Source organism: Physeter macrocephalus, chromosome 5 (assembly GCF_002837175.3).
Source record: "Physeter macrocephalus isolate SW-GA chromosome 5, ASM283717v5, whole genome shotgun sequence".
Lineage (NCBI taxonomy): Eukaryota > Metazoa > Chordata > Mammalia > Artiodactyla > Physeteridae > Physeter > Physeter macrocephalus.
Window position 1 is genome coordinate 57,401,811 of NC_041218.1, and position 26,240 is coordinate 57,428,050.

At 37.1% G+C, this 26,240-nt stretch overlaps 2 protein-coding genes and 1 long non-coding RNA gene across 8 annotated transcripts in view; 2 read left to right on the forward strand and 1 right to left on the reverse strand.

The window, feature by feature from the left end:
* The window catches only part of LOC129392137 (uncharacterized), an 83,114-nt gene extending 73,811 nt beyond the window's left edge, over positions 1–9,303 (forward strand). The window contains exons 2-3 of the long non-coding RNA XR_008617411.1: positions 6,340–7,367; positions 9,277–9,303. This is a non-coding gene — a long non-coding RNA (uncharacterized lncRNA). The remainder of the gene's footprint in view (positions 1–6,339; positions 7,368–9,276) is intronic.
* KRIT1 (KRIT1 ankyrin repeat containing) overlaps positions 1–21,831 on the reverse strand; it is a 35,957-nt gene extending 14,126 nt beyond the window's left edge. The window contains exons 1-10 of one of the 4 annotated variants that reach the window (XM_055084985.1): positions 21,541–21,831; positions 16,764–16,867; positions 15,598–15,757; positions 12,402–12,494; positions 11,109–11,238; positions 9,866–10,109; positions 9,546–9,661; positions 9,175–9,318; positions 2,645–2,801; positions 1,554–1,661 (exon numbers count right to left, since the gene is read on the reverse strand). In XM_055084985.1, the coding sequence (XP_054940960.1) occupies positions 1,554–1,661; positions 2,645–2,801; positions 9,175–9,318; positions 9,546–9,661; positions 9,866–10,109; positions 11,109–11,238; positions 12,402–12,494; positions 15,598–15,757; positions 16,764–16,865 (1,254 nt within the window). In that variant the 5' untranslated portion in view covers positions 16,866–16,867; positions 21,541–21,831. Of the gene's footprint in view, positions 1–1,553; positions 1,662–2,644; positions 2,802–9,174; positions 9,319–9,545; positions 9,662–9,865; positions 10,110–11,108; positions 11,239–12,401; positions 12,495–15,597; positions 15,758–16,763; positions 16,868–21,380 lie in introns of all 4 variants that reach the window. The other 3 variants (XM_028490001.2, XM_007118338.3, XM_028490002.2) reach the window with 3 other exon arrangements.
* A 209-nt stretch (positions 21,832–22,040) lies between these two features.
* ANKIB1 (ankyrin repeat and IBR domain containing 1) overlaps positions 22,041–26,240 on the forward strand; it is a 137,979-nt gene continuing 133,779 nt past the window's right edge. For all 3 annotated transcript variants that reach the window (XM_024127813.3, XM_024127823.3, XM_024127815.3), the window contains exon 1: positions 22,041–22,445. The gene's annotated coding sequence lies outside the window, so the exon portion shown is untranslated. The remainder of the gene's footprint in view (positions 22,446–26,240) is intronic.

The following is a 26,240-nucleotide window of genomic DNA, read 5'->3' on the forward strand; positions in this document are numbered from 1 at the left end:
TAGAAGACTTTGCAGATAAAAGTTATGAAACAATGGACCATGAGCCAGTTTCCTTCCTCCTGTTCAGAAAATCCCAGAGAGAAATGATATTCTCAATACATTTTTATTGTTATAGGAAGTAACTGATGCCACCAGACAACTTCCAGGACAGTTCATTTTTATCTTATACATTCAGATATAAAAATTATATGAGAAATAAAAATGTGGTTTTTCACAAAATAAATTTATTTATTTATTTATTTTTGGCTGCGTTGGGTCTTTGTTGCTGCACACGGGCTTTCTCTAGTTGTGGCAAGAGGGGGTTACTCTTCATTGCAGTGCACAGGCTTCAGCAGTTGTGGCTCACGGGGTCTAGAGCACAGGCTCAGTAGCTGTGGCGCATGGGCTTAGTTGCTCCACAGCATGTGGGATCTTCCTGGATCAGGGCTCAAACCCATGTCCCCTGCATTGGCAGGAGGATTCTTAACCACTGTGCCGCCAGGGAAGTCCCTAAAAATGTGTTTTAACTATACAAATAGAAAACAAATTGCAACGAAGTATAACATAATGGTGATGCCTGTACTGCTTATCTATTTCCTTGCTTTTGTCCTGTACTCAGGGAATAGTGTTTTGACAAAACTGTGTATGAATGTGTGTAATTTTCCTTAAAGGCAGAGATCATGTACTGAATAAATAAAGAATATGTATTCTTTATCACATCACTTTCAGCATTTTATGGTGTTAAATTTACAGAAATACTCAACAAATACTCATTGCCTACTTAATAGAAATGTCTGGAAAGGGTCAGACATATGGGTTATACCTGCTGGTATAAAACTTTTATCTGGTATAAATCCTTTTATCTGGTTTGCAAGTTTCCAAACAATTTTTAAACTGATAACAGTTTTATCATCACTATAACTTTCAGGCATAACTGAGTTATTTCTAATTGTTAATTCTTCTCTATTTTAATGTCACTGCTAATTATTTTGTACATAAGTAGGTGGAAAGGTCAGGTTGAATTGGCAGAATAAAAGACTTAGAAATCTCCTATTTTAACCCATTCACTATCTTGAGGAGGAAAATGAATCTGTAGTAGACAACTTGCCGAAACTAAATTACCAAATGATGTGTAATATTATTATTGGATTGGCCAAAAAGTTCGTTCAGGTTTTTCATACTTTATGGAAAAACCCGAACGAACTTTTTGGCCAACCCAATATTTACAAATATATTACTTAGACGGCCTAAGTAGAGAGAGATGCTTCAATGAATAGGTTAAAATTTGTAATCAGCATATCAAGTATACAGATTACACTGGAAATTAGATTAATTTTAACTGATCGAAAGATTTATTTATGCAGTTTTATATTGATATGCAAGAATAAATGTCCAAATGTTAGGGATGATAACAAATTTAATACCTATGAAGTCTAACCATGAGGTTTTATAAAAGCAGGAAAGAAGCCATCCATACATTTATATCCTTCCACCCTTGCCACAGATCCTCAAATTACTTATCAATTTAAATACAATGCTTGGCTCTAACTAGTATTTATGAAGATAATTCTTACTGGTTTGTTAATGGCTTCCTTCAACAATTTTGCAGCTTCTTCCCAATTATTTTGTTTGTTTTCTTCACAAATATTTAAAGGAGATCTTCCTTGTTGGTCTGTTATGTGCTAGAAATGTGGGGAAAAAAAGAAAACATTAAAGATAAAAAGCATTACACATGTACAAATAAGGGAAAATATCAAAGTTTCATTAAAAAACTATTGTCAAGTGTTAAGTACATATTAAGCAAACTTAGTGCATGCTCTACTTAAAATAAACATGAACTGCCAAAGATGACTCAAAGCACTAATCAATGTGATTATTGTTTTTCAAAAGTTCTGATTATGGCAACAACAAAGGTTTTGTTAAAGCCTTTTTAAAATAAAATTATTTATTTTATTTATTTATTTTTGGCTGTGTTGGGTCTTCGTTGCTGCGCGCGGGCTTTCTCTAGCTGCGGTGAGTGGGGGCTACTCTTCGTTGTGGTGTGCGGGCTTCTCATTGCGGTGGCCTCTGTTGTTGCAGAGCACAGGCTCTAGGCGTGTGGGCTCAGTAGCTGTGGCTCGCGGGCTCTAGAGCTCAGGCTCAGTAGTTGTGGTGAACGGGCTTAGCTGCTCTGCGGCATGTGGGATCTTCCCGGACCAGGTCTCAAACCCATGTCCCCTGCATTGGCAGGTGGATTCTTAACCACTGTGCCACCAGGGAAGCCCCAAAATACTTGTTAATACAAATTCCAAAATATCCTTTTCCTTCTTAAAGATATTTTTGAGAAAATACACTATAAAATAGAAAGAGGTTAAATTTTATGTACATTCTGTAGATGCATGGTGGTGATGGTTCTAAAACAACCTAAATGTACTTAATGCCAACGTACATCTAAAAATAGCTAAAATGGTAAATTTTATGTGAGACATATTTTACTATAATCTAAAAAATTATGTACAAAAGCAAAGTGTATACATAAATATTACTTATTCTATATAGTAAGTGAAATTTGTTTTTATTTTTCAGCTGACCTCTCAAGTGTATAACTTAACATTTTAGTGTCATTACTTGTTATTCACTGTTTGATCATTAAAAAAAAAAAAAAACAGCCTGGAAAATAACTTACTCTGTCAACTTCTGGATGGTTTAGGAGAATCTGTACTATTTCAGCATGTCCTCCTCCAGCAGCAAAATGAAGAGGAGAACTAAGTTGTCCATTTAAAAGGTTTGGATTGCACTTTCCTTTCTCTAACAATATGCGAGTGGCTTCAACTTTTCCATACCTATAAAAAAATAAAACACCTAAAAAGTCATCTGAAATGTTTGAAAAATCCAAATTTTAGACAATATCTCAAAGAAATCTAAGACTTTTCTAGGGCAGAGAACAAGGAATGAAGACACTAATGTAATGTTTTCAGTGCTTAGGGATTTCTTATTAAGTACTCTGATTCAGTTCAACTGTTTCTATTTCTGATCAACTGGGAGAAAATATAATCTCAAATACAAGATACAGCAAATGATAGAGAATCGCTATCACACAAAATACAATACAAAAATTATAAGTTAGGGAGATAAAATTTTTAGTCAAAATTCTTTTCAGAAGCAGAAAGTAACCCATAAATTTAATAATGCTTTTTACTCAGCCCTGCCTTTGATTTACAGAACAGGCCCAAAGACGTAATTCTCCACATAGCTGCTGTATGTGGAAATGTGGGAGACACAAAGATATGTTAAGATGAATGGTCTCTGCTCTGGTAAAGGCTTATAATGTAATCAGAGAGGAAAACAAAAACATGAGATAAGTTACATAACACTGTAAAATTTAAGTAACAGTTGAGGAGAACAATCAAAAAATATATATTTGTCAAATCATAATAGTATATAATTAATGCTTTAAAAAATGTTGGAAAAGGAAGATAAGATTTCAGTCTCAGTTCTGAAAAGTATTCTGATAGAAGAATAATTTGAACTGGATTTTAAATAGGAAGAAGCTGAAGAGATGCTGAAGAGAAGTAAATATTCTAGATAGTGGGAAAGAGTAAGCAAAGAGTACAAAGAATGTGCGAGATATACTGAGTCCACCATTTGGTTACAAAGACTTATATAAGGTCGCAATCTAATGCAATGGTGGAAGGTAATTCATTTTTTGGAAATAAATGGGTAGAAGGGGAAGGGAAATTTGCTTTTAAATATGGTGCATTTGAGGGGAAAATAGCACATCTTCAGAACTAATATGATTTGGTGTCAACTTTCTTCCCCTTCACATACCCTATGGTTTTCCTACGCCCTGAACCTAATTGTATCCTAGCCTTCTTATTCATATGACTGTTTGCTCATGTTCTTAGCTATTCTTGAGATGTCCTTTTCCCCCTCCTGACTTTGTTTAGGTTAAGTTCTATTATTTCTCTGAAACAGTTTAAAATCTACCTCCTCTATATTCCCACTACATTTTACCATTTTGGTTTTACTTTTTAATCTCATTTTATCTACTTTCATCCTTGTATATATACATTTCTATCAGCCTGGAAGCTCCTTGAAGGTTATGTCTTTGCATTCTCCAAACTGCCTTATGTATATAAAACAAAAGAAAAAAAAAAGTGACTAATTGTTCAGTTGGCAATTGAAAATGCAGACTTGGTACTCAGGAGGAAGGCAAAGGCTTGAGATATCTAAGAATATGCAAATTCATCCAACTGAAAAGAATTACTGTTAAGGCTGGGAGGAATGGATGAAATCTTTCTGAGAGAGAATTTTGAGAAAGGTGAACATTTTAGAACAATGAAATGCATCTTGAAAAACACTTTCAGGATAGGAAAAGATACTAGGGGAGCAATTCAAGAAGTAATAATAAAAATAATTAATATAAACATATTTTGTACGATTCTTTAAAGTTTTCAAGGTACTTCCTTATATAATTACTTAATATAATCTTCACAGCAACTTATGATGCAGGCAGAGATATTTCTAGCACACAGATGAAAAAAATGAAGCTTGTAGCAGTTGAGTAATTTGCCCAAGGTCTCATGGTTACCAGCCAGTTAGAATCCAGTTTTCTGAATCTTAGAATAGCTGTTTCCATACTATAACACATGCTTGGGTCACAGAATGGAGACCAGTATTTCAATAATAATAATAATGGTATCAGTTATGTCTTGCATTTGTACTGACCTTTACTATAGCTCCATTATAGCTGTCCTTTCAACTGCAATTTGTTCCTCGAACAAAGGGGTGGTCAACAGCATTTAATGCAGCAGAGCAGGGAAAGAGATTAAAAACTCAAAAGGTTAAGAAGGTTCATGAAGAGTGAAAAAGAGAAAGCAGTGCGTGTGGCCCCCTTACCATTGAAGTCTGGCTATGAAAGGAAGGGAATAAACAGGATAGTGGCCAGAAGAGGTAGCAGGTTCAATTAAGGTTCTTTTTCAAGGAGGGAGAGGAACCATGTATGTTTGAAGACAAGAGGAAAGAAAGTGCAGAAAAGTAGGAAGTGAATTTAATGGGGAACAAGAAGGATTTTTCATGCAAACCCTATGATACAGGAGAGAGATGGGAACAACTGATGATTGGGGTGGAGAAGAAGGACATTTCTGATGGCGTCAACTGTCATTGAAAATAGGGGGTAAAACTATCTGATGAGAGTAGAGAAAAAAGGTAGTGGAAGTTTAAGTGCTTAAGAGTAGAAAGATTTAGAATAGTTTATAGGGGGCCAAAAGGCTGACAAGATGAATGAGACAAAGACAACACACAACTGGCTACAGTGAAGGCCCAAATGAAATCAGATGGAATAATTTGTAGGGAGCCAAATCACCATAGTTCTAAAATACTCTTTAGCAATGATATGAAGCCTGAAAGTACTATCAGAGAGAGAAGATACTGATTTGAGAGAGGTGAGTAAATATGAGATGTCACTGAGACTTCTACTGAGTGGCTGACAAGTTACCCATAAGGGGAGAAAGCCAACTTAAATAGTGTTGGAAAATGGTGATTCTAGTAAAGAAAATTTTTAGGCACATGTCATCAATATGAGAATTTTTGAAGCTTGGAGCAATCCTAGGAGTGATTTAATTAAGTGGTCCTCAAAGAGTGATCCAGGAAACTCTTTGATCTCTGAAATCTTTTCAGGGTGTCCTCTTGGTCAAACGTATTTTCATAATACTAAGATGTTATCTGCCCTTTTCATTACCATTTTCTCATAAGTGTACAATGGAGTTTTCTAGAAGCTACCTGACATGAAAATTGCAGCAAATTAAAGGCAGAATCAGATGTGAGAATCCAACTATCTTCTACAAGGCTAGACAGTAAAAAGAGGCAAAAATGTAAAGTAATGCTACTTTTCTTATTAATTTTTTTGTTTTTGGAAAATAAGGGCATACTTCATAAAACTTTGTTATTTATGTTAATATATGTTTATTGTTATTTTAAAATGAATTAAGAAATGCTTAAAATATTTTTCAGTTTAAACTTCTAATATAGTAAATAACACTAGATATACTTCACATAAACCAAAGCTAATTAGGATCCTATAATTTTGAAGAATGACAAGGAGCCCTAACACAAAAGTTTGAGAACCACTGATCTAATAAAACCCCTCATTTTAAAGATGAGAAAACAGAAAAAGACGGGTAAAACATCTTGTCTAAGCTTATAAAGATAGGCCCCAAATCCCAGTCTCTTGATGAGATAGCCCAGTATTCCCCTTCTCAATCCTTGTACCAGTTAGTGAATAAGAGTACATTTCCAAGATAAAGTAATTTATATTCTTTACTAAACAGTTAAATCAGTCTTCATTCAAATTCACATGAATCAAATTATCTATCTTATTAGAAGTACTGCAGGACTTCCCTGGTGGCGCAGTGGTTGGGAATCTGCCTACCAATGCAGGGGACACGGGTTCGAGCCCTGGTCTGGGAGATCCCACATGCTGCGGAGCAACTGAGCCCGTGCGCCACAACTACTGAGCCTGCGCTCTAGAGCCCACGAGCCAAAACTAGTGAGCCCGCACGCTGCAACTACTGAAGCCTGCACGCCTAGAGCCCATGCTCTGCAACAAGAGAAGCCACTGCAATGAGAAGCCTGCACACCACAATGAAGGGTAGCCCCTGCTCACCGCAACTAGAGAAAGCCCGCGCACAGCAATGAAGACCCAACACAGCCAAAAATAAAAAAAATAAAAAGTATTGCAAGGTGACCTATACTACTAGTGGTGTATTAAACTTGGTTATTATTTCCAGCTGACAGAAATTAGTTTTATTGAAGGATAAAACAATTCCTTGGTGTATTGCAGTAATAAGACTTTACATATAAAAATACAACAGATTAATGAATTTTAGATTCAGACATCAAAATCTTTAAATTTTTATAACACTTTAATAACAGACAACATTTTTTGAGTGCTTATTATTGCCAGGTGCCCTTCAAAGCATTTATTTGCATTTAAGCTCATCTTTTAGATAAAGAAACAGATCCTTAGAGACATTAAGTAATTTGCTAAAGGCCATACTTTTAGGAACTAAAAGTTTCAGTTGGGTCTGAAACGTAGGTACATTCCAAAGCACATTAAATACTATACCATACTTCTGTTTTTATGTAATAGGCAGTTGAAAATATGACCATTCTTTTAATAGAGAAGAAAAAAAGGCCCTGCCGCAAAAAGGGCAACAATATAGGCAAATATAAATTTGGGATTCCTAAGCTAAAATTTACTGCCTCTGTCTTTTTCAATTCCACAGTGTACTTTCTTGGAGTTTGAACTATATTCTCTACCTCTTTTTGTTTAGCTCAAGAAAAAGCATGTGATTTCTTCTGGTACTGCTGCTGCTACCAGTATCTACCAGTAATCTGAAGAAACAACTGTAAGTTCAGTGAAAGAAGATTCAGGGTAACTCTTTCCAAATCTGAGTATAAAAATTCCCTGTAATGGTAAAACAATTAAGAATACATTTATAGAATAAAAGAATATATTTTTAAGGAAACAGAAAAAAAATTAAGAGCATATTTATTTAATAAAGGAGCATATTTTTAAGGAAATAGCATATTTTTAATGGAGAAAATATATTAAAAGCAACTATATTTAGCTACTAGATCAGAAATATTGATCAATAAGCTATTTGATCACAGCGAAATAAAAAGAGTTTGAGTTGAAAATGATCTAATTAATGTATTTTACATATAGATAAATAAACTAAGATGCAGAGAGGTAAAATAAAGCAGCAGTAACTTTTCTGGCACCAGGGACTGGTTTTGTGGGAGACAATTTTTCCATGGGGGGGGGGGGCGGGTGGGAGTGGGGGGGATGGTTCAGGCGGTAGGTAACGTGAGTGACGGGGAGCGGCAGATGAAGCTTCGCTTGCTCGCCTGCAACTCACCTCTTGCTGTGCGGCCCGGGTCCTAACAGGCCGTGGACCACTACCAGTCCACAGCCTGGGGGTTGGGGACCTCTGAAGTAAAGTCACTTGCTCAACGTCATGCAGCTGAAAAGTTGTGGACTTTAACAGGCAGTGAATAGTGCAGGCACTTCTTAAACTAGCCAAAGAAGCTCACTTTAAACAGTAAGTCAAAAGCAACTTTCCCATAAGAAATAATGATAAATAACTTCATTACATCCTTTCTAGAGGACAGGCTACAGCAAATAGTTAACTACTGCTATGAACATAAATTTAAGAACGCAACCCAGGCTGAGGGGAAGAGTTATTATTATGTGAGAAGAGTATGAGAGCAAGAACTACACTGGGCAACTAGTGGAAAGAGCTAACTCCAATCCTGTGAGCTAATCCCTCGCATAAAAAAAAAAGAAAAAAAAAAAGGAAGGCTTTAATTCTAATGAAAACTTTTGGTGTTTCCTGATACCACAGCTTTCCAAAGAACTAAAAGAATACTTTTCTAACATGATGCAAGGTCAAATCATAAGTAGCTAACACATGTAAATTTTATAATAAGGATAGGGTAAGGATAGGGCTTCCCTGGTAGCGCAGTGGTTAAGAATCCGCCTGCCAATGCAGGGGACACAAGTTTAAGCCCTGGTCTGGAAAGATCCCTGGTCTGGAAAGATCCCACATGCAATGGAGCAACTAAGCCCGTGTGCCACAACTACTGAGCCTGAGCTCTAGAGCCCGCGAGCCACAACTACTGAGCCCATATGCCACAACTACTGAAGCCCACGTGCCTAGAGCCCGTGCTCTGCAACAAGAGAAGCCACTGCAGTGAGAAGCCTGCGCACTGCATCTAAGAGTAGACCCCACTCACTGCAACCAGAGAAAAGCCTGCACGCAGCAACGAAGACCCAAAGCAGCCAAAAATAAAAAATAATAATAAAATATAATAAGGATAAACAAACATAACACAACTCCAGTACAAAACAATAGAAATTGCAAGGGTGAATAAGGGACCGTGTGCTGTGCAATGGCACTTGCTAGTCATTAGCTATCCTACTGCATGACCTCAGGATGCCTGAGAACATTAATGATACTTTTCCTGTGGGGCAGACCTTGTAAATCTGAACAGTGTGGTACATACACAGTAATCAAAGATTACTACAGAGAAAGCTCATAAGGCAAACATGGTAGAGGAAAAAGTGGCTGGAATGAGAACAGCTTTGAAAAGCACTAACATTTATAAACTAAGGATTCATTCTTTCTAAAAACAAAAGAATAATCTATTTACCAGCATGCATAATGAATGGGTGCCCAGTGGTCACTATCTAATTGGTTGACTGAAAATCTTTCATTGAGAAGTCGGCTTAATAATTCCGAATCTCCTTCACAGGCACTTCGATGGAGAGGAAAATCATCTACCCACTGTCGTTCCCTAATCATTAAAAGAAGAAAAAAAAAAAAAAGGCACTGTTGAAATTCAGATTGTTTTGAAATAAATGTGACATATCTATGAAAGCTATGTTTCACTGAGCAGCTGTAAACTAAATCATTTATGCAATGATTACATTGCATACTAATTGCATATATCATTTTAAACAGTATTTTAACATTAGAATGTAGGTGTTTAAAAAGCAATGTGGAGGAAAACCAGAACAGTACTTGTCTTCTGTGACGCTGCTCATGCTTCTCTGCCATTTTTCCTGTTTGGGAATTTGGATTTTTGAGTAGTCTGGAGCTCCTAGACCAAAGTATGGATTTATTACCACTTTATCTACCTAGAAAGGGAAAACAAAACAAAACAAAAACAGCTTTAGATATTGAGCTTTAGATACTTGACTTTGATGTATAAAAATAGAGCTAAGTGCAGATGTCGTCTTAATGTTTACAATTAGTAATAGATGCATTTATCTCAGGAAAAAAAATTACATTTGAAATGAAATGTCTTTTGAAACCAGAGCCAAAATTCATTCAACTCTTACCCGGTTTGTATATTGAAGATCTGATCCAAACAAAGGGTTGTAAATACAGGTATCTGCTTTCTCTAGGGCTAACATTTTACTCTTTATTTCTAGTGCACTATAGCCCATATGTAGTGAGTTTTCTGTCTGACCTGATTCAGTAGCATATGCAGGGTTTATAACATTAGTTTTTATCCGCTCAAGAGCAGAAGGTCGGAATAAAGCCGGAATAAAGTGAGATTGTGCATGACGTTCATCTAACCACCTGGCAAAATAAAAAGAAGAGGTAGTAGACGTATTTGTTAAAAAGTGAAGATGAAAAAACTAAACTACTATCCAACTCTGATGTGTGACTCTTTCTAATACTACATTCAGATTTTTATAATTTTTAAAAAAATAATAAATTTATTTATTTTTAGCTCTGCTGGGTCTTCGTTGCTGCGCCGGGCTTTCTCTAGTTGCGGCGAGTGGGGGCTACTCTTCAGTGAGGTGCACAGGCTTCTCATTGCAGTGGCTTCTCTTGCTGCAGAGCACGGGCTCTAGGTACATGGGCTTCAGCAGTTGTGGCACACGGGCTCAGTAGTTGTGGCTCACGGGCTCTAGAGCTCAGGCTCAGTAGTTGTGGTGCACGGGCTTAGTTGCTCTGCAGCTTGTGGAATCTTCCCAGACCAGGGCTCACACCCGTGTCCCCTGCATTGGCAGGAGGATTCTTAACCACTGTGCCACCAGGGAAGTCCCGGGATTTTTATAAGTTTAATTAGTGTTAAGTACTTCATTTACTGTAAATAAAAGTTCTGTTATTGGACATAGCAAACTATTTTTTTTTAATGCATGTAACATAATAATAATTAAAATCCTTTTCCAAAAACATGAAGCCCTTTAAAAATTTAAACCACTGAGATATAGGTGACATTAGACCTGCTGTTACAGAAAGACAAACGGCATGACAGGTGAAACGACTTGTTCACTGATAAGGGTAAATCAATACTAAATCTAGTTTTATAACAAAGGAATCTTAATTCTTAGTCCAGGGCAATCTTTGTCATTTTCTAAGAATAAGCTTAACATGTTGCAAGCAAATCAGGACAATCTTGTCTTTGGGGTTTAAAATTTTTATATTATACTTCAAAAACTTACCATTTCTTAAAATATATATTATTAATTTTATTATTTTCTTCCAAAAGAATTTCTATCTCTCAGAGCTAATATCTAATATGAACATATATTTGATTTATTAAAAAATATTTTTAATGGCAGTTCTTACTTATCCAAGGCTATTAACATTCTTGCTGTAAGTGCAGCAAAGTGAGTGCTGGATTCACTACAGACTCGCATAATATCTTGTAAGCAGTAAAAAATTGGGCATCCTGGAGTATACGTATATTTAGTATTATCTGAAAAAGAAAAATGAAGAATTATGCCATCATATAAAAGGTTTACGACTGCATGATTTTTATTTAAAAGTACACAGTATGTTAAAAAAATTGTTAAGTATAACATAAATTGTTCTAGATTTTAAATTAGTAGACTTGGATTCAAGTGTTGGCCAGCTCTGTGACCTTATCCATTTGGGTGAATGCAGAATTTAGAATCCTGGAGGACTACAGAAATTGTTTCCCCTTTCTTTTCCTCAACAATATTGTAAAATTCTGATTAATAATAAGATTTCCAGCACCATTTAACATACTGATCTGTTTAACCTAAGTATGGCTGGAGAAAAAAAAAAATTCTGGAATGGTAGAGCTGGCTAATAAAATATGTGTAAGTACTGTGTAGCAGCAGTCTGATGAGATGTCCACAGTGGGTCATTAATATATCATCAGTATTATTACTGCCTTACATGAGGCCAGTACTCTACAGGTTCCAAAGTGATTTCTACATCTAATACCTCACTGAATTCTTCCAGCACGATGAACCGAGTAGGAGCAGATACCTATCTTACAAATAAAGAGGTGAGGCTTAAAGAGGTGATCTGCCCAGAACACAAAATTAGTGGGCTTCAAGGTCTGCACTGAAACTCAATATTTTTTCTATTATTCCAGGATAATAGGATAAATTCCTTGTCAAAGCTCAAATTAAATTTTCATATTAGATCTAAGTTCTTTAAATATTACCACTACTGTTGGGAAGAGTATTTTAGAACTATTACTGACACTTTCTTTTCCCAAATATAAGATAGGTTCTGATCATAATCTGTTAATCTTCCAAAATATATAAATTTTTATTTCTATTCTACCTATATAGCACAGTCTGAAAAATCCCTCATTATAAGCTAAAAACTTTTTGTTTCGATTATGGCTTCCTTCCTCACTTCTTGTTCTACTTTTAAAAACAGAAACAAAAACATTACTGATCAGTCTGGAAGCCTGAATATTACTTTGAAATCAACACATCTTTTTAAGTAACAAATTTCTCCATCTTCCATTATCTTAAAAACATGTAATTTTATAATAGTATTACAATAGTAACTATGAATCCAAATTCCTAAGTTCCTCAACAGACTTTAACTTAGCACCTAAGGTACACAAAGATTCATAAGGTGAAACTTAGACTTTACCTTTGACAACTGATGGAACAATAAATAATGCCGCTTCTCTGCCCATCTTCTCCCCATCCAGAGGAAATTTCTTCATTAGTACCACTCGTTTTCCTAATCATTTTTTTTAAGTCAGTAAAGATAAAAATAATAGGCCTTTAAAAATCTTATATATTACCCTGAGAATTAGAAAAAATATTTTAAAGGCAGTATTAAGAGGAACTGAAATATAAAAAGTCAATTTTATTATGGGCACTAATAAAAACTGGTAATTCTGATAATAACGTAAATCATTCTGTGGACAATCAACCAATAGATCCCCTGTTCTGACTCACTAGAAGAGAAGCTTCCTATACATAGCAAGGAAAACCGTCCTGCTAAGGACTGAAAGAGCAGCTGAACAGCAACATATCCCGCAAGGTGAACAGGCATATACTTCATTCAGTTGGGATGTAGATGGTAAGAGTTTCACTAAAGTCTAAGCTGGCCAAGAAGCGTAGTGTACATAAACTGCAAAGTCTTAAAGTTTAGCAGCTCTTTATTTAATATTCAACCTCCACCCTCAATTTCAGTTTTTATTAAAATCTGATTGGGCTATAAACTATTGTTCTGAATTGTAACCACCATTCTTATACTTAGTCGGTTGTTCCTGATTTGGCAGCAAGGGGGCTATAAATAATAACCTACAAGTCTTTCACTCTAAAACCTTTCATATTCTGGATACCTTTGTCATAATTTTTATCAACCCTTCCAATCTCCCCACCCCAAGAAATAGAACCTTGTTCTTGACCCAGGTAGGAATGCCTGGCTGGATGCCTTCTGTGGACAGGTAGATAACATGAGTTCAAGCAGCTTCATTCATTCACAAAATGCTGGATTCAATATTTGTGATTATTATGGCACGTTATTATTATAGCCCCCAATTTTTTTACAAAATGGACACTTGTACAAAATATAAGTGTTAGAGACATTCTAATAAATTTCAGAGGCAATATTTCTTTTGTCTGGCTTGAGGTCTTTTCCCACTTAATCTTTCCTGCCTTGCAGCTTCCCTAAATCCAGTTCTGATCCATTGTTTAACTGCCTACTTTGAAAATTATATATGCAACTATGAGATCTGTCATGCGGGGAAAGAAAAGCACTGATTACAAGTTGGGAAATGAGGTTCTAGTCCTAACTCCTCCACTAATGGGAATATGATTTTTGTAGGTGACAACCTATGTTTGCATTTCCATTTTACAGATGTAAAAATGACTATATACCAACTCACAGGACCAATTTTAGAATTTCATTAATAAGTAATTGTGGTAGTGCTTTATAAACTATATATAGCACTGCACAAAAAGGCACAACTACTGCTATTATAAAGTCATTGGTAATTTTCATGTGATGCTTATATAAGAAATCATATTACTCTATAAAAATATTTCACACTTTTAGAAAACCTCAATTGAATAGGATAGTCAGGTATGGTATGGTTCATTGATATAACTGTCTATTTAGTTAAGTAAAACTTCTTTACTTTCATTTCTCTTATTAAAAGCTGCCTGAAAATGTATTAGTACATTCTACTGTCTAAGTATATAAGACATAATTGTGCTAGACATGTTTCAGGGTGCCTATCCACTTGTAACTTCTCCTAAGACAAACTACCGAGCCCTCTGGGCTGGGGGATATTTTTGTTAACACTGATATCACTTATATCCCCCTTCTTGGTAAATGAACCAAGTAGTAGAGTTTGGCTAATTCATAGCAAATTATGACTTGTCTATCTAAGCTCAAATATGTGATTTGGGCTCAGACTTTGTCTCAGTAATTTGATCTCAGAATAGATCCTGATACCTATAACAATTTAGTGATAGTAAAACAAATCTGGATGAAAATTTATCAGAGAAGTCCAAGACTGAGGTAGAAAAGGCTGACAAATTTGTGGCATCCAAAAGAGCCTTTCACTTGCCTTGATCACCCATAGGGATAGTCCCCCTTTTTAGCTAAGAACAATTTCTAGATCATTTTATTTAAAAAGTCAATCTGATAATTAGGGAAAGGGGATTCTCTCTGTAGTACTCAGAATGTGTATCAAAGATCTGTAAATTTATGCAGGAGGTTCTTATAATCTCGAGTTACAATGCTTAGAGCCCCAAGCCACAAAAACCCTGCAAGCCCTACTGAGGAGGTTACCGGTTGGGGAGGTAAATATGGTGAATGGTACCTCCAGAAGTTATGAAACAGGCTTAGTTCAGCTATCTCTAGAGAACAACTATCCCAAATAACCAACAAATCAAATGACAGGATTCAGCCTTATCTCTGCAACAAAAATAGTCTCTTTAGTGAGAGATGAATTAGACAACTAATCTCTATAAAGATGAACAAATAGAAAAAAACACTAAATAAGCTTTAAAAAACCAAAAACTAGGCACAGAGAAGTATGCTTTGCCTCACTATCAACAACTGTTTTCAACTGCTGTTTGACTGAAATTAGCTTTACCTTTTTAATTATAATGTCTGAATCCTGGACAGAGTATTTAATTTCTTTAACTTCTCCTATATGCGTCTTGTGAGGCCACAGCCTGATAAAATTGATCATTAATGTTTAACAGTTTCATAGGCTACAGATTATCTAATATTTTAAATGAAGCCTGAACCTTTCAGGGTGAATACTTCTACAATTCATTTTGGCTCTTTGAAAATGATCTTCTTCTTGTGACCAAATGGGAAGAAAACCTCTGCTGACTGGTAATTTATAGGACTTGCTCTAATACACAAAATCTTAACTATTACTTAGTTATGGAGAGAGGTTTATAGTTTTCTCTTGTCCTGGAGTAGAGAAACAAACATAGTAGTTCACAGATACTTATCTAGGGAAATATACTTCTAACAAAAGTAATTTTGTGCTTTCTTTTAATTTTCAAGCCACCTGTTGGCTTCCTCGCTCTCTTGAACAAATCATTAACACAATTTAAATATTTTCAATTTTTTTTTACTTAAAATTATTTAAACATTTCAAAAATGTTTTTTAACGTAAAAAAAATTGTTAAGTTACTTTTTGAAGGGGGACTGGCTGCACCTTAAAAAAAAAAACCCTAGAAATTTGAGTCTTTTTCAAGTTTTTCAAATGAAAAGGAACATAAAAAGAAACTGATTTTAATCTACTTTTTAAAATGTCTTTCTCCACAAGCATTTAAAGCCAACTGTGTTAAAAAGAAAAGTTTCTTACCTCTGATACCCTGGTTTGCGGGAGAAATTGGTTTGGTGGTTTCTACTACATAATCCAATATGCCTTGTGTTATTTCACTGTTGCCTTGAAGTTTAGTTTCCAACAAAACCTTCTTTCTCTTTTTTTTCTGTCCTTCAATGGGAACTTCATGCAACAAAATCTTAGATAAGAAAAATAATATTAAGAGAGTGTTTAAAATAAAATTTACTTGCCCTAGAATATAATAAGCCAGCAGTCTTTCTTAACCCTAGCTGCATATAAGAATAACCTGGACTCTTTCAAAACAGTATCAATGCACAGCTTCATATCAGACCTACTAAATCAGAATGTCAGGGGAGTGGGGTCCTGGTACTGGAAATTTTAAAGTTTCCCAGGTGATTTAACAGTGTAGCCAAGACTGAGAACCAGTAAGCCAGAGCACTGCTGAAGCAGCAGTCTCCTCAGAACCCCTGCAGTATCCCTTAATAGGTTTCAGAAAACTAACCTTAAAAAAGCAATCAAAGCAAAATACTAGAGAAGTTAGTTGAAGTTAGATTAGATTAGAAGTATTTTATGATGCTTGAAATCTGCTGTATAGAAAAGATAACAATTCTGCTTTGGGTTTTTTTTGGTGGGAGCCTCAATCATGTTTACTAATATATGTATTCAAGACTACAGAGAAGTAACTTAATTGCCTAAAACTTAATTAAAGGTAAAGATATTTTTTAATGAACTTTTAAAAATAGTTCTTTGGGAAAACAACCAAGAACAAAATTTAGGTTGGAATTTTGAATAAGCTGAATTTTGCAATTTTTTTTTTCAAGAACAAAATTTAGGTTGGAATTTTGAATACGCTGAATTTTGCTATTTTTTTTTTCAATTTTTGAGAGCCATTCCGTAAACTGTACTAAAAACCAAACTCTCATAAGTTATATAAGTAAAACTCAAATAAGTAACTTTTAATATCGAATAATTTATCCATATCAATGAATAGAAAAATGGTCAAAACACATGCAGCGGAAAAGACATGATGATGGGCAGATCTACAACTATAAATTCTAGCTTGTCAAGATCAAGGTTATCAACAAGAATTTACAGGCTACAGTTATACTTTATATGTAAATGAAAATGATAATGGAGAATGACATTCAGTGGTTGAAAATCAAATGTTAGTAAATCGTTCTCACTTCATATGACTTAGCTCTGTATTCCCGAGAATTGAGACTGGCAGCATTCTTTGGCCGAATAACAGCAACGTACGCATCTTCTATGTTTTCTGGATTTCCCATTGCTTTATAAAACAAAGAAATCCCTTAAAAGATTTAATTAAAGGACACATAACCACTTTGAAAAACAATTTAAAAAATAAAATGTTGATTTTTCTATCTTAGAATACATATACTATGTAAAAAGCAAGTCAGAGATGACTGATTATATGTTACCATTCAAAACCTTTGTTTATAATTTAAGATTACCTTGTCCTTTTTTCCTTTTCTATTAAAGGTAGATTTTTGTTTTTTAAAATGGGGATACATACTTTCATAGGTCTTAACAGCATAAGAATCTGCCTTTTGGACCTAAAACAAGGTGATATGATTATAAAATGTCTTGTAAATACTAAGTAAAAAATGGCTTGAACTAGCAATTTAGAATAGTACCCACTTATTTTCCATAAATTGCACAAGTGAATGTCATACTGTTAATAGTTTGGAAGCTAGAAATAGATAGCTGCCATTGACATTCTTTCCAGAATCTTTAAAAAGAACTTTGATATCTGACATTTGGATGAACTAAAGGATAGTTTATAATTTTCATTGGAGGTGCCTATCACAGACTCAAAAACATTTAGTCAGTTGATAAAAGCTTTCTGATGACGACTTAAGAATATTTCCCACTTCCATTATCAATTCCCTAGATAATCCAAAAATTTTCTTCCAAATATATAATATATATATTTAAATATACATACACATGCACACTTTTTTCCCCAGACTAATCTGAAGTCTCCATTAGGCAATTTCTAACAAGTAATTGAAGTTCAAGCACTCTCAGTTGTTTGATAGTTCCATCTCTTCATTAAGTGCTATTATTAATTTTTTTCATGGCTAGACTAAAACACATCTCTTTGTATTGAATATATTTTATTTATTTTTTTAAAAAAAACTTCCTCTCATTTATATGCCAGTAAATTTCTAAAAGAACATCAAGCAAGGAGTTGCTTTCCTGGCCATGGTGAGATGAAACTTCTTCAGTTTTTTTTTAAAGTCCATTAGGCATTAAAATGACCTGTTCATATTTAATGATTTCCTTATTGCACCAACTCTCATAGAAAAAAAAGAGCTAATTTTCAAGAAAGGTTTTGAATATCTTTTGAGAGGAGATAGAGGACTTTATTCTGTTTTCTCAACTGCAATTAATAAAGTCATTTTGAAACCTTTAATTTGCTTCCTTGTGTAATAACAAAAGCCTTTAGTTTACTTCCTTCCACTGCCTTATAACTGGAAAATTTCCTTTAAAAGAAATGTTTTTAAAATCCAGTAACTTATGACATTTTAAGTAAACGTTAGCCTAAAATTAAAAGAACCATTAAAATTATTGCACAAAAATTAATTATTTTAATTTATAAATTATTTTAAATTATAAAATTTAGTTATAAATTATAAAAATTTTATTTTAGATTATAAAAATTTTCACTGATTTAGATCCAGAGAAACTACAGCTATCTCAACAGAGAAACTACAGAAAACATTAGGATTGAGACATTTCATTTTGTGGAAAGTTTTGAAGACATTCATTTTCACTCTATACCTTGCGGAATTTTTTTCAGTTCAGTTTTTCCATAAGATCATCTTAAAACCCACCTCATACAACAGCACTTTCTATACTAAGTAAAAAAGATGAGGCTTTTTTCTTCTCAGAATTTCTATTTAGCAATTACTTTTCACCTCAGATTAACAATGACTTCAAGATAATAAAACCCAACAAAATTTGAAATGTATGGATGCCTCCTTGAAGACTGCCAGCCCCCAAAAGAAAGACATTGCATTGTGAATACATTTTGTAACATATATGGCACTATTACGGAAATCCTTTTTTCTATTAAGCACCTAAAAAGAGAAATCAAGTAATTCTTAGTTTTCTAAACACGATTTAAAGCAAATCAATTCCTGTGCTGGTCAACTCATGTTAAAAAAACATCTATTAGCAAAAAGCTTTATTTGTTAATACTTATCACTTCTCTAGAATATTTGGTATTGCACAATACACTCAATTTTTAAAAGATAAATGTGATATAATTTTAAAAAACCATGAGGGTTATAGCATTTTGTTTTCACGCCATTTAATGTTAATGTACCCCAAAGATTCTAAAAATTGAGTTTCAAGAAATATTCATACTTGATTGTTTGAAATATACATACTTCCAGTGACATGAAAGAAGGAAACAAAGGCTTAAGTGAGGAAAAGAACAGAAGCTACTAATATATGAAGGCAAAACTGCTAAGGCAGAAACACATGCAAAAGGACTGGAAGAGGGTAATCTGGGCTAAAAATAACAGAAAAAGCTATAACTAGAGTTTGTAATGTGTTTAGACTGAATTTTAGATAAAGGTTCAAGTGACTAAGTATAGGAAATATGTGGCATTTTCTGGAAAATGCTTAAGCATAAATGATAATATGCTGCCTGACTAATAAGGCCTTACAAATATGTAGAAGTGGTTCTCAATTGGGAGTGATACCTACCTGGGATCATTTGAAAATCTGTAGGGGCATTTCTCGTCACTATGACAGGAGAAATGGGGTGAACAGATGCCATTTAGTCCCCATGGGGGGAGGTCTGTTAACATCTTTACTAAAAACAGTCCTGTTGAACAAACTGCCAATAATGTCTTTAATGAGAAACATTTGCTATATAGAGTACAGAGAGACAAACTTTATTTATTTATTTTGGCCGCGCTGCAGGCTTGCAGGATCTTAGTCTCCTGACCAGGTATTGAACCCGGGCCCTAGGCAATGAAAGGGCAGAGTCATAAACCACTGGACGGCCACGGAATTCCCCAGATGGACAAACTTTAAAAGTTGTTTGCAATGAAGAAAAAGAAGATTCAGTACATGAATATAGGTATTGTAAATTTAGTTACCAGAAGTCAAAATTGACAATATGATTTACAAAGTATACGCTAATAAAAATTACCAATAATGATCAGAGGGGCTTCCCTGGTGGCGCAGTGGTTGGGAGTCCGCCTGCCGATGCGGGGGACGCGGGCTCGTGCCCCGGTCCGGGAGGATCCCACGTGCCGCGGAGCGGCTGGGCCCGTGAGCCGTGGCCGCTGGGCCTGCGCGTCCGGAGCCTGTGCTCCGCGGCGGGAGAGGCCACGACAGTGAGAGGCCCGCGTACCGCAAAAAAAAAAAAAAAAAAAAAAAAGATCAGAAAGTGTACTTCATGAATAAAAACAAAAAAAGGAGGATTATATTAGGGTTCTGTAGGATGTTCCTGATCCCTTCTCCTCCATCCTTAAGCAATGTTTCTCAACCTAATAAAACCCATGTTATTATGCTTTTAAAATAATATGAATAAGTGCTAACACCTATAATGTTTATTATGTGCTAGACACTGTGCTAAGTGCTTTACATGCATTAACTCATTTTATTCTCCCCCAAACCTGATGAAGTAGGTATTATTATTATATCCATTTTACAGGAGAAAAAAACTGAGGTGGAGTAGCTAAGTTACTTGCCACTTCTCCACTCTCCTGGAACAATTTAATATTTTAAAGCATTGTAACATTAGAGAGAAGCGATGGCAACTAAATATCTGTAAGAATTCCCCTACAGGGATATGTTGACCATTAAAAATTTCATCCTTTTGCCACTCAAATTGGTTTATAGTAATAAAAAGAGAGGAAGTAATAATAAAGCAGAATAGAAAATAGTCACTGGTGCTACTTCTAACACAGCTTGCTTTGTCCTTGTCCTTTCAACCAGTTCTACCAATCATCAGGTAGTATCAAAAAGTACCATCGGTAATTTTCAAGTACTTTCCTTCTGTTAAGTAACATTCTATTCTGTAATTTAAGATATTTAATAATCTTCAAATAACTTCTGAATGCAATTATACTAAATCTGGCTAACAGAGAAGGAACTAAGTAATAGTGGAATTGGGAAACAAATGAATTCCTACAAGGATATTTAAGGAGGTTATTTGGGGGAGCATGATTTCATCCGTAGTATATCTAAATATGTTTTATATCAACTGCTACTGTAGTTCTTCAACCCAGTTCGAAGGGGAAACCAACTAACACATTAACTTGGGTTTAAGTCAAAAAGATCATGGAATGAATTATTTGTTTTCCTATTGTTATGAAAACATTTTTGAGTTTTTGACATTTCCCCCAAAATAAGATGAGGACAACAAAGCAGTTAAAAGACATGATGCTGAGAGAAGCATCTTTAAGCATACTGAAGATAGAAAAACTCTCCAACAGTGAGAAGTGAATAATGGAGTTGAGATCCTGAGTCAGGTCAGCTAGATCAAAGATTTCTGGTGAAGCTAAAAACACCATGGAGAAACGAGCAAAAAACGAAAGCCCAAAGCCTTAAAAGATGGAGAGAGGGACAGAGAGGAGCGGTGAGCTGCAAGGACAAGTTGTGAATCGCTTTTCCGGAAATGACAAAAATCAACACTCTGCCTAGGAGGTTTTTCCTCCGCCACCGCCCATCAGCGTCCACTAACGGAAAAGGACGTGCACGCCTCTCTGCACCTAGAGCCGCCACCCAAAAAGGGTGTTTAGCGTCTTTGTAATTACTTGTAAGAAGTAAAGTCCTTGCCTGGATGGAGATAGTTCGGCCTCCTACCTTTCCGTTTCTCTCGCTGGAGTCTGAATCGTGCTCCTCCTCGTCTCACCCGTGCGGGGGGCCGAGGACCTCCCGGGCCGCTACATTCAATTCAGTGGGTGGGACAGTCACCTGGGGGGCGGGGGACCGTCACCGCTTTCTCATTTTTCCTTCTCTTCACTTTCCCAGCGGCCAGGCCCAACTTCCTGTGACAGGAAAACAGTCGGTAGCCACCAGAAGCCGCCCGGAGTGTTCGGCCGCGCTCCGCACCCCGCGCCTCGAGAGCTCGGATCTCTTGTCCACAGGCTCTTTATTGGCCTTCCCTCTCCTCTCAGCTCAGCGCCATACACACCTCACCCCCTCCCCAAACTAAGGGATTCCAGATCTTCAAAGGTCTTAGCTTTCCATCCCGATGCTACCGGGGCGAGGAAATCGCTTCCGGGTTCACGCCCCTCGCAGCCTCGCGGTTGGCGGGGGAAGAGCTTCCGGGTCGGCTGCCGAGCTGCTGCCGTTCCTGCAGTTTCTCGCTGGGGCTGCGGGCTGTCTAGGGCTGGTGGCGGGCGGCTCGGGGACTGGGGTGGTGGCGGCAGTGGGCGCGCTAGCGGCTGAACCGGAGGCGGGGGAGGGGAGGGGGGAGGCCCGGGCTGCACGCGCGCGCCAGGCTGGAGCATGAGCTGGATTTGACCGCGAGGCGGAGGCAAGAGCCACCGCCCCCTCTTCTCCTCCCCCGAGTGAGGCGGCGCGGCGGCCGGAGAGGCATGGGGGGCGCCCGCCCAGTCTGAGCCTCGCCGCAGGCGCTTCCAGCTCTCGCTGAGTTCCCCGCGGGCCTCCAGGGCGCACCCTCGGCCCCGGCAGCCTTTGCCCGGCGGGCGCACCGGGGCCGGCGAAGAGGGGGCGCAGGCGAGGAGGGGCGTCCGCCCGGGTGGGTGGGGCGCAGGGAGTACCTGAGGTCACCGGCTCGACGCGAGAGGCAGGGGCGGCAGAACTGCAGAGCTGCGGAGTCCATCCGACCCTTACCCTCAACCCGGGAAGTAACCGTAAGTCTCAGCTTCGCCGTACCGGTCTTTTTGAGGCTGTCTTAACCTATTTTCGGCTCCGAGTTCAGCGCTACCGAGTTACGCCCTCCCGGGACTCCTGCAAATGTGCCTCCCTTCATTTGTGGAGGATTGTGTGTCGCCATCCCTGAACAGGCAACATCCTCTGTCTGACCCATTGGGAGCTCTTCTCCCAGCGAATTTGCAAGCCTCTGTGTTTCGGTAGCACGTCCCATCCTCACCATCTGGATGCATCTCCTTGTCCCTCTGTCCTCAAAGGATCTGTGTCCTCCCTTTTTTTATGTTTGTACCCCGGACCTCACAGCTTCCCCCGCCCATTCTTTGAGACGTGGAAAGCCACGGGTTCGGCTATTCTCGAGAGCTCGAGAGTCTTGAGGGTAGATGGATGAAAGTGAAGGGCTATGATGGGTGGGGATAGGGGCACATAGCTCTAGGGAACCTTTATTTTTGCATCTTCTGCCACCACAAAAGAATGGGCCTTTTCCCTGGACCTTCATTCCTCTCCCTTCCTGTGTATAAGCTGTTTTCTGTACGTTGCTGTTTGAGTCGCAGGAAACTGGAATTAGAGCTGTAAATTAAGATCTCCCGAGGAGGTTTTGAGGATGTCTCACAAGCTCTATTCACACGAAGTGGCATATTGAACAACCTTGTATTGAAACGAAGACCCATTCCAGGGGAGATTTACTAGTAGGTCTGAGAAATCAATGTGAAAACAAAAGTCTGATGTTTCAAATGTGTTTTGGATACCTTTAGATAATTTTTTAGTGTGTTGAATTTACATTTAATTCTTAATTTAAAGTGTGTGTGTGTATGATGTGAAAATCTTTGTATTGGAAGTTTTTGCTTTGTTAGTGGTTAAAAAAACTAAAGTGATTTTTGATCATGTCAGATTATATTTGTCAAGATATTATCTTAAATCCTTAATTCCATAGAGACCTTTTTTTAAAAATTGATTTGGCTCAGCCATTTACAGATGTTACACACCTGTCACCTTCCTGCTTCTTAGTTAAAAAAAAAAATTAACCGTGAACATCTTCAATGTCTTTCCAGATTTTCAACTAGGCATTTTTTCTCGTTAAAATTTTGTTTCCTTTTTAAACTACCACAGCAGAACTTTCCAGAAATTTAGGCTAAAAAGTAACTGTAATGCTGTCAGTGACTGGACAATAGTTCTTAGTTGACTTCATGCATTTTGTACTTTTCCAGGTACTGTAGGAAGCAAATGATAATTTAAGAATGATTTTCCTCTGTGAACTACAGGTTCTTTGTTATTGTTCTCTAAATTACTCTTTAGTGGAGACTGGTAGCTTTGGTTATTTTTTTCAGAAAACGTAATTTTGTTCAGAAAGGTAAATGTGTTTAGTAATGATTTTTTTGTTTTCAAAACCTCCTTCTAGAAGTTGATTTGAGGTTATTATTTGATTTGTAACTGCACATTGTTCACAAATTTTAGTTTGAACTAGGCTTAAAAGATGTATCTCCAGCTGTCTTTCTGGAATTGTACTTACCAGCTTGTGTCAGAAGGCAAGCACTGCACAGAGTTGAATGTATTATTAAGGGTGTGGTTTTTGCTTTTCGTAAGATTGATCAGTTTGCAAATAAGAAGAGTGGGTGCTGTAGTGAGGTGATGGGCAATAACTTGAAAAGGTCCTTTTTAAAAACAGTAAATTGACCCCTATTATTCTTGGACGTAGGGTGGAAAAGATAGGACTGTATTTTCACATTATGCTTTTTCCCTTGCCCATTGCACTGGGAATTTTGAGTTTTCAATATGAAAGTGTTCTGAAACTATGCAGACCGTGCCATAAGTATGGGCTCTATCAGGTGGCTGCTGAGACATGGGAGAGAAGTTTTGTTTGCTACTCTTTTATACTCCTATAGCACTGCCCACTTTTGAGAGAGTTGGTTTTCTTTCTTTCCTTTTCCTTTTCTGGGGTGCACTTGAACATGTGAAAGTGAAATATGTGTATTTACAACTTACTTGTAGGTAAAAGCTCAAGCTAATTTTCATGTATAAATAGATGGAAGAACTATGAATTAAGTCTGATTCTTCTTGAATGGAAGTTAGGAAAGAGTCCTCAGTGTTTTGGGTACTTCTTACTTCTTTGGGTATGAACATTTATTTAGATGAAATTTAAAAATCCTTCTCTCTAATATTGAACTTTATATATGACACATTTGCCAAAACAGATTTGAGAGTGACTCAGTCATTATTAAAAAGACCAGTCTGAGAGGATTTTCTGTGCATGGTTCTAAAAATGCTTAGGTATTTTGTTTTCTTTCTCAAAGTGTGATTTGCTTAGGGAATAGTAATTTGGTGACTCTTTACGTTTATTTTTCAGACAACCTCAGATTACCTCTTTTTTTTTTTTTCCTTTCCAGATAACTTACTTTCATACTCACTTCATTTCAGTAAACCTTTACTGAATGCCTAATCTGTGTACCAGGCACTATGTTAGATTCTGGAACTACAAGGATAAATAAGTTAAGATTCCTTTCCTCCCTGAATTTTCCAGTCTAGATATTTGACTGTGATTTTATCCATATGCCTTTACAGACATCTCTAATAGGTTTTTAAGTTACTTGACCATATTTCAGGGTTGTTTCACATCCTTTCTATAAGAATTAACACAGTAAAGGCCATTTATTGAGCACTTAATTCACACTAGCTACCCTGCATTTAGTTATTACATTATCTCATTTAATTCTTAGAAGTGTCCTAAGAAGTATTTTATCTCCATTTAAAAACCACACTGGGGGGCTTCCCTGGTGGTGCAGTGGTTAAGAACCTGCCTGCCAATGCAGGGGACACGAGTTCGAGCCCCGGTACGGGAAGATCCCACATGTCGCAGAGCAACTAAGCCTGTGTGCCACAACTACTGAGCCTGAGCTCTAGAGCCCACGAGCCACAACTACTGAGCCCGTGTGTCACAACTACAGAAGCCCGCATGCCCTAGAGCCCGTGCTCTGCAACAAGAGAAGCCACGGCAGTGAGAAGCCTGTGCACCACAAGGAAGAGTAGCCCCCGCTCGCCGCACTAGAGAAAGCCTGCGTGCAGCAATGAAGACCCAACACAGCCATAAATGAATGAATGAATGAATGAATGAATGAATAACTAACCAGCCCACACAGGGCTTTCCTGATGGGGCAGTGATTGAGAATCCGCCTGCCAATGCAGGGAACACGGGTTTGATCCCTGGTCTGGGAAGATCCCACATGCCGTGGAGCAACTAAGCCCCATGCGCTACAACTTACTGAGCCTTGCTCTAGAGGCCGCGAGCCACAACTACTGAGTCCGCGTGCTGCAACTACTGAAGCCCGCATGCCTAGCATGCTGCACCTACTGAAGCCCACATGCCTAGAGCCAGTGCTCTGCAACGAGAAGCCACGGCAATGAGAAGCCCGCACACCGCAATGAAGAGTAGCCCCCGCTCACCGCAACTAGAGAAACCCCACGCAGCAACGAAGACCCAACACAGCCAAAAATAAATAAATAAAATAAATAAATTGATTTTTTTTAAAAAGTCATTTCTCTTGTCCCTCAAAGGGCCTGAAATAAAATCTAATTCATGACCCCCAACCAGACTTTAAAAAAAAAACAAAAAAAACCCCCATACAGATTCTGGTTTATAGTAATGATGAATGTTGTTTTACTTCTTATATGCTAGAAAAGATTTGACGTTAAGATTTCTCATTAAGGGGAAGAACTTGTAATATAGTTTTAACAGTTTTTAATTTTTTTTCCTGTAGGTGATTTAAAAAATTTTTTTAATTGAA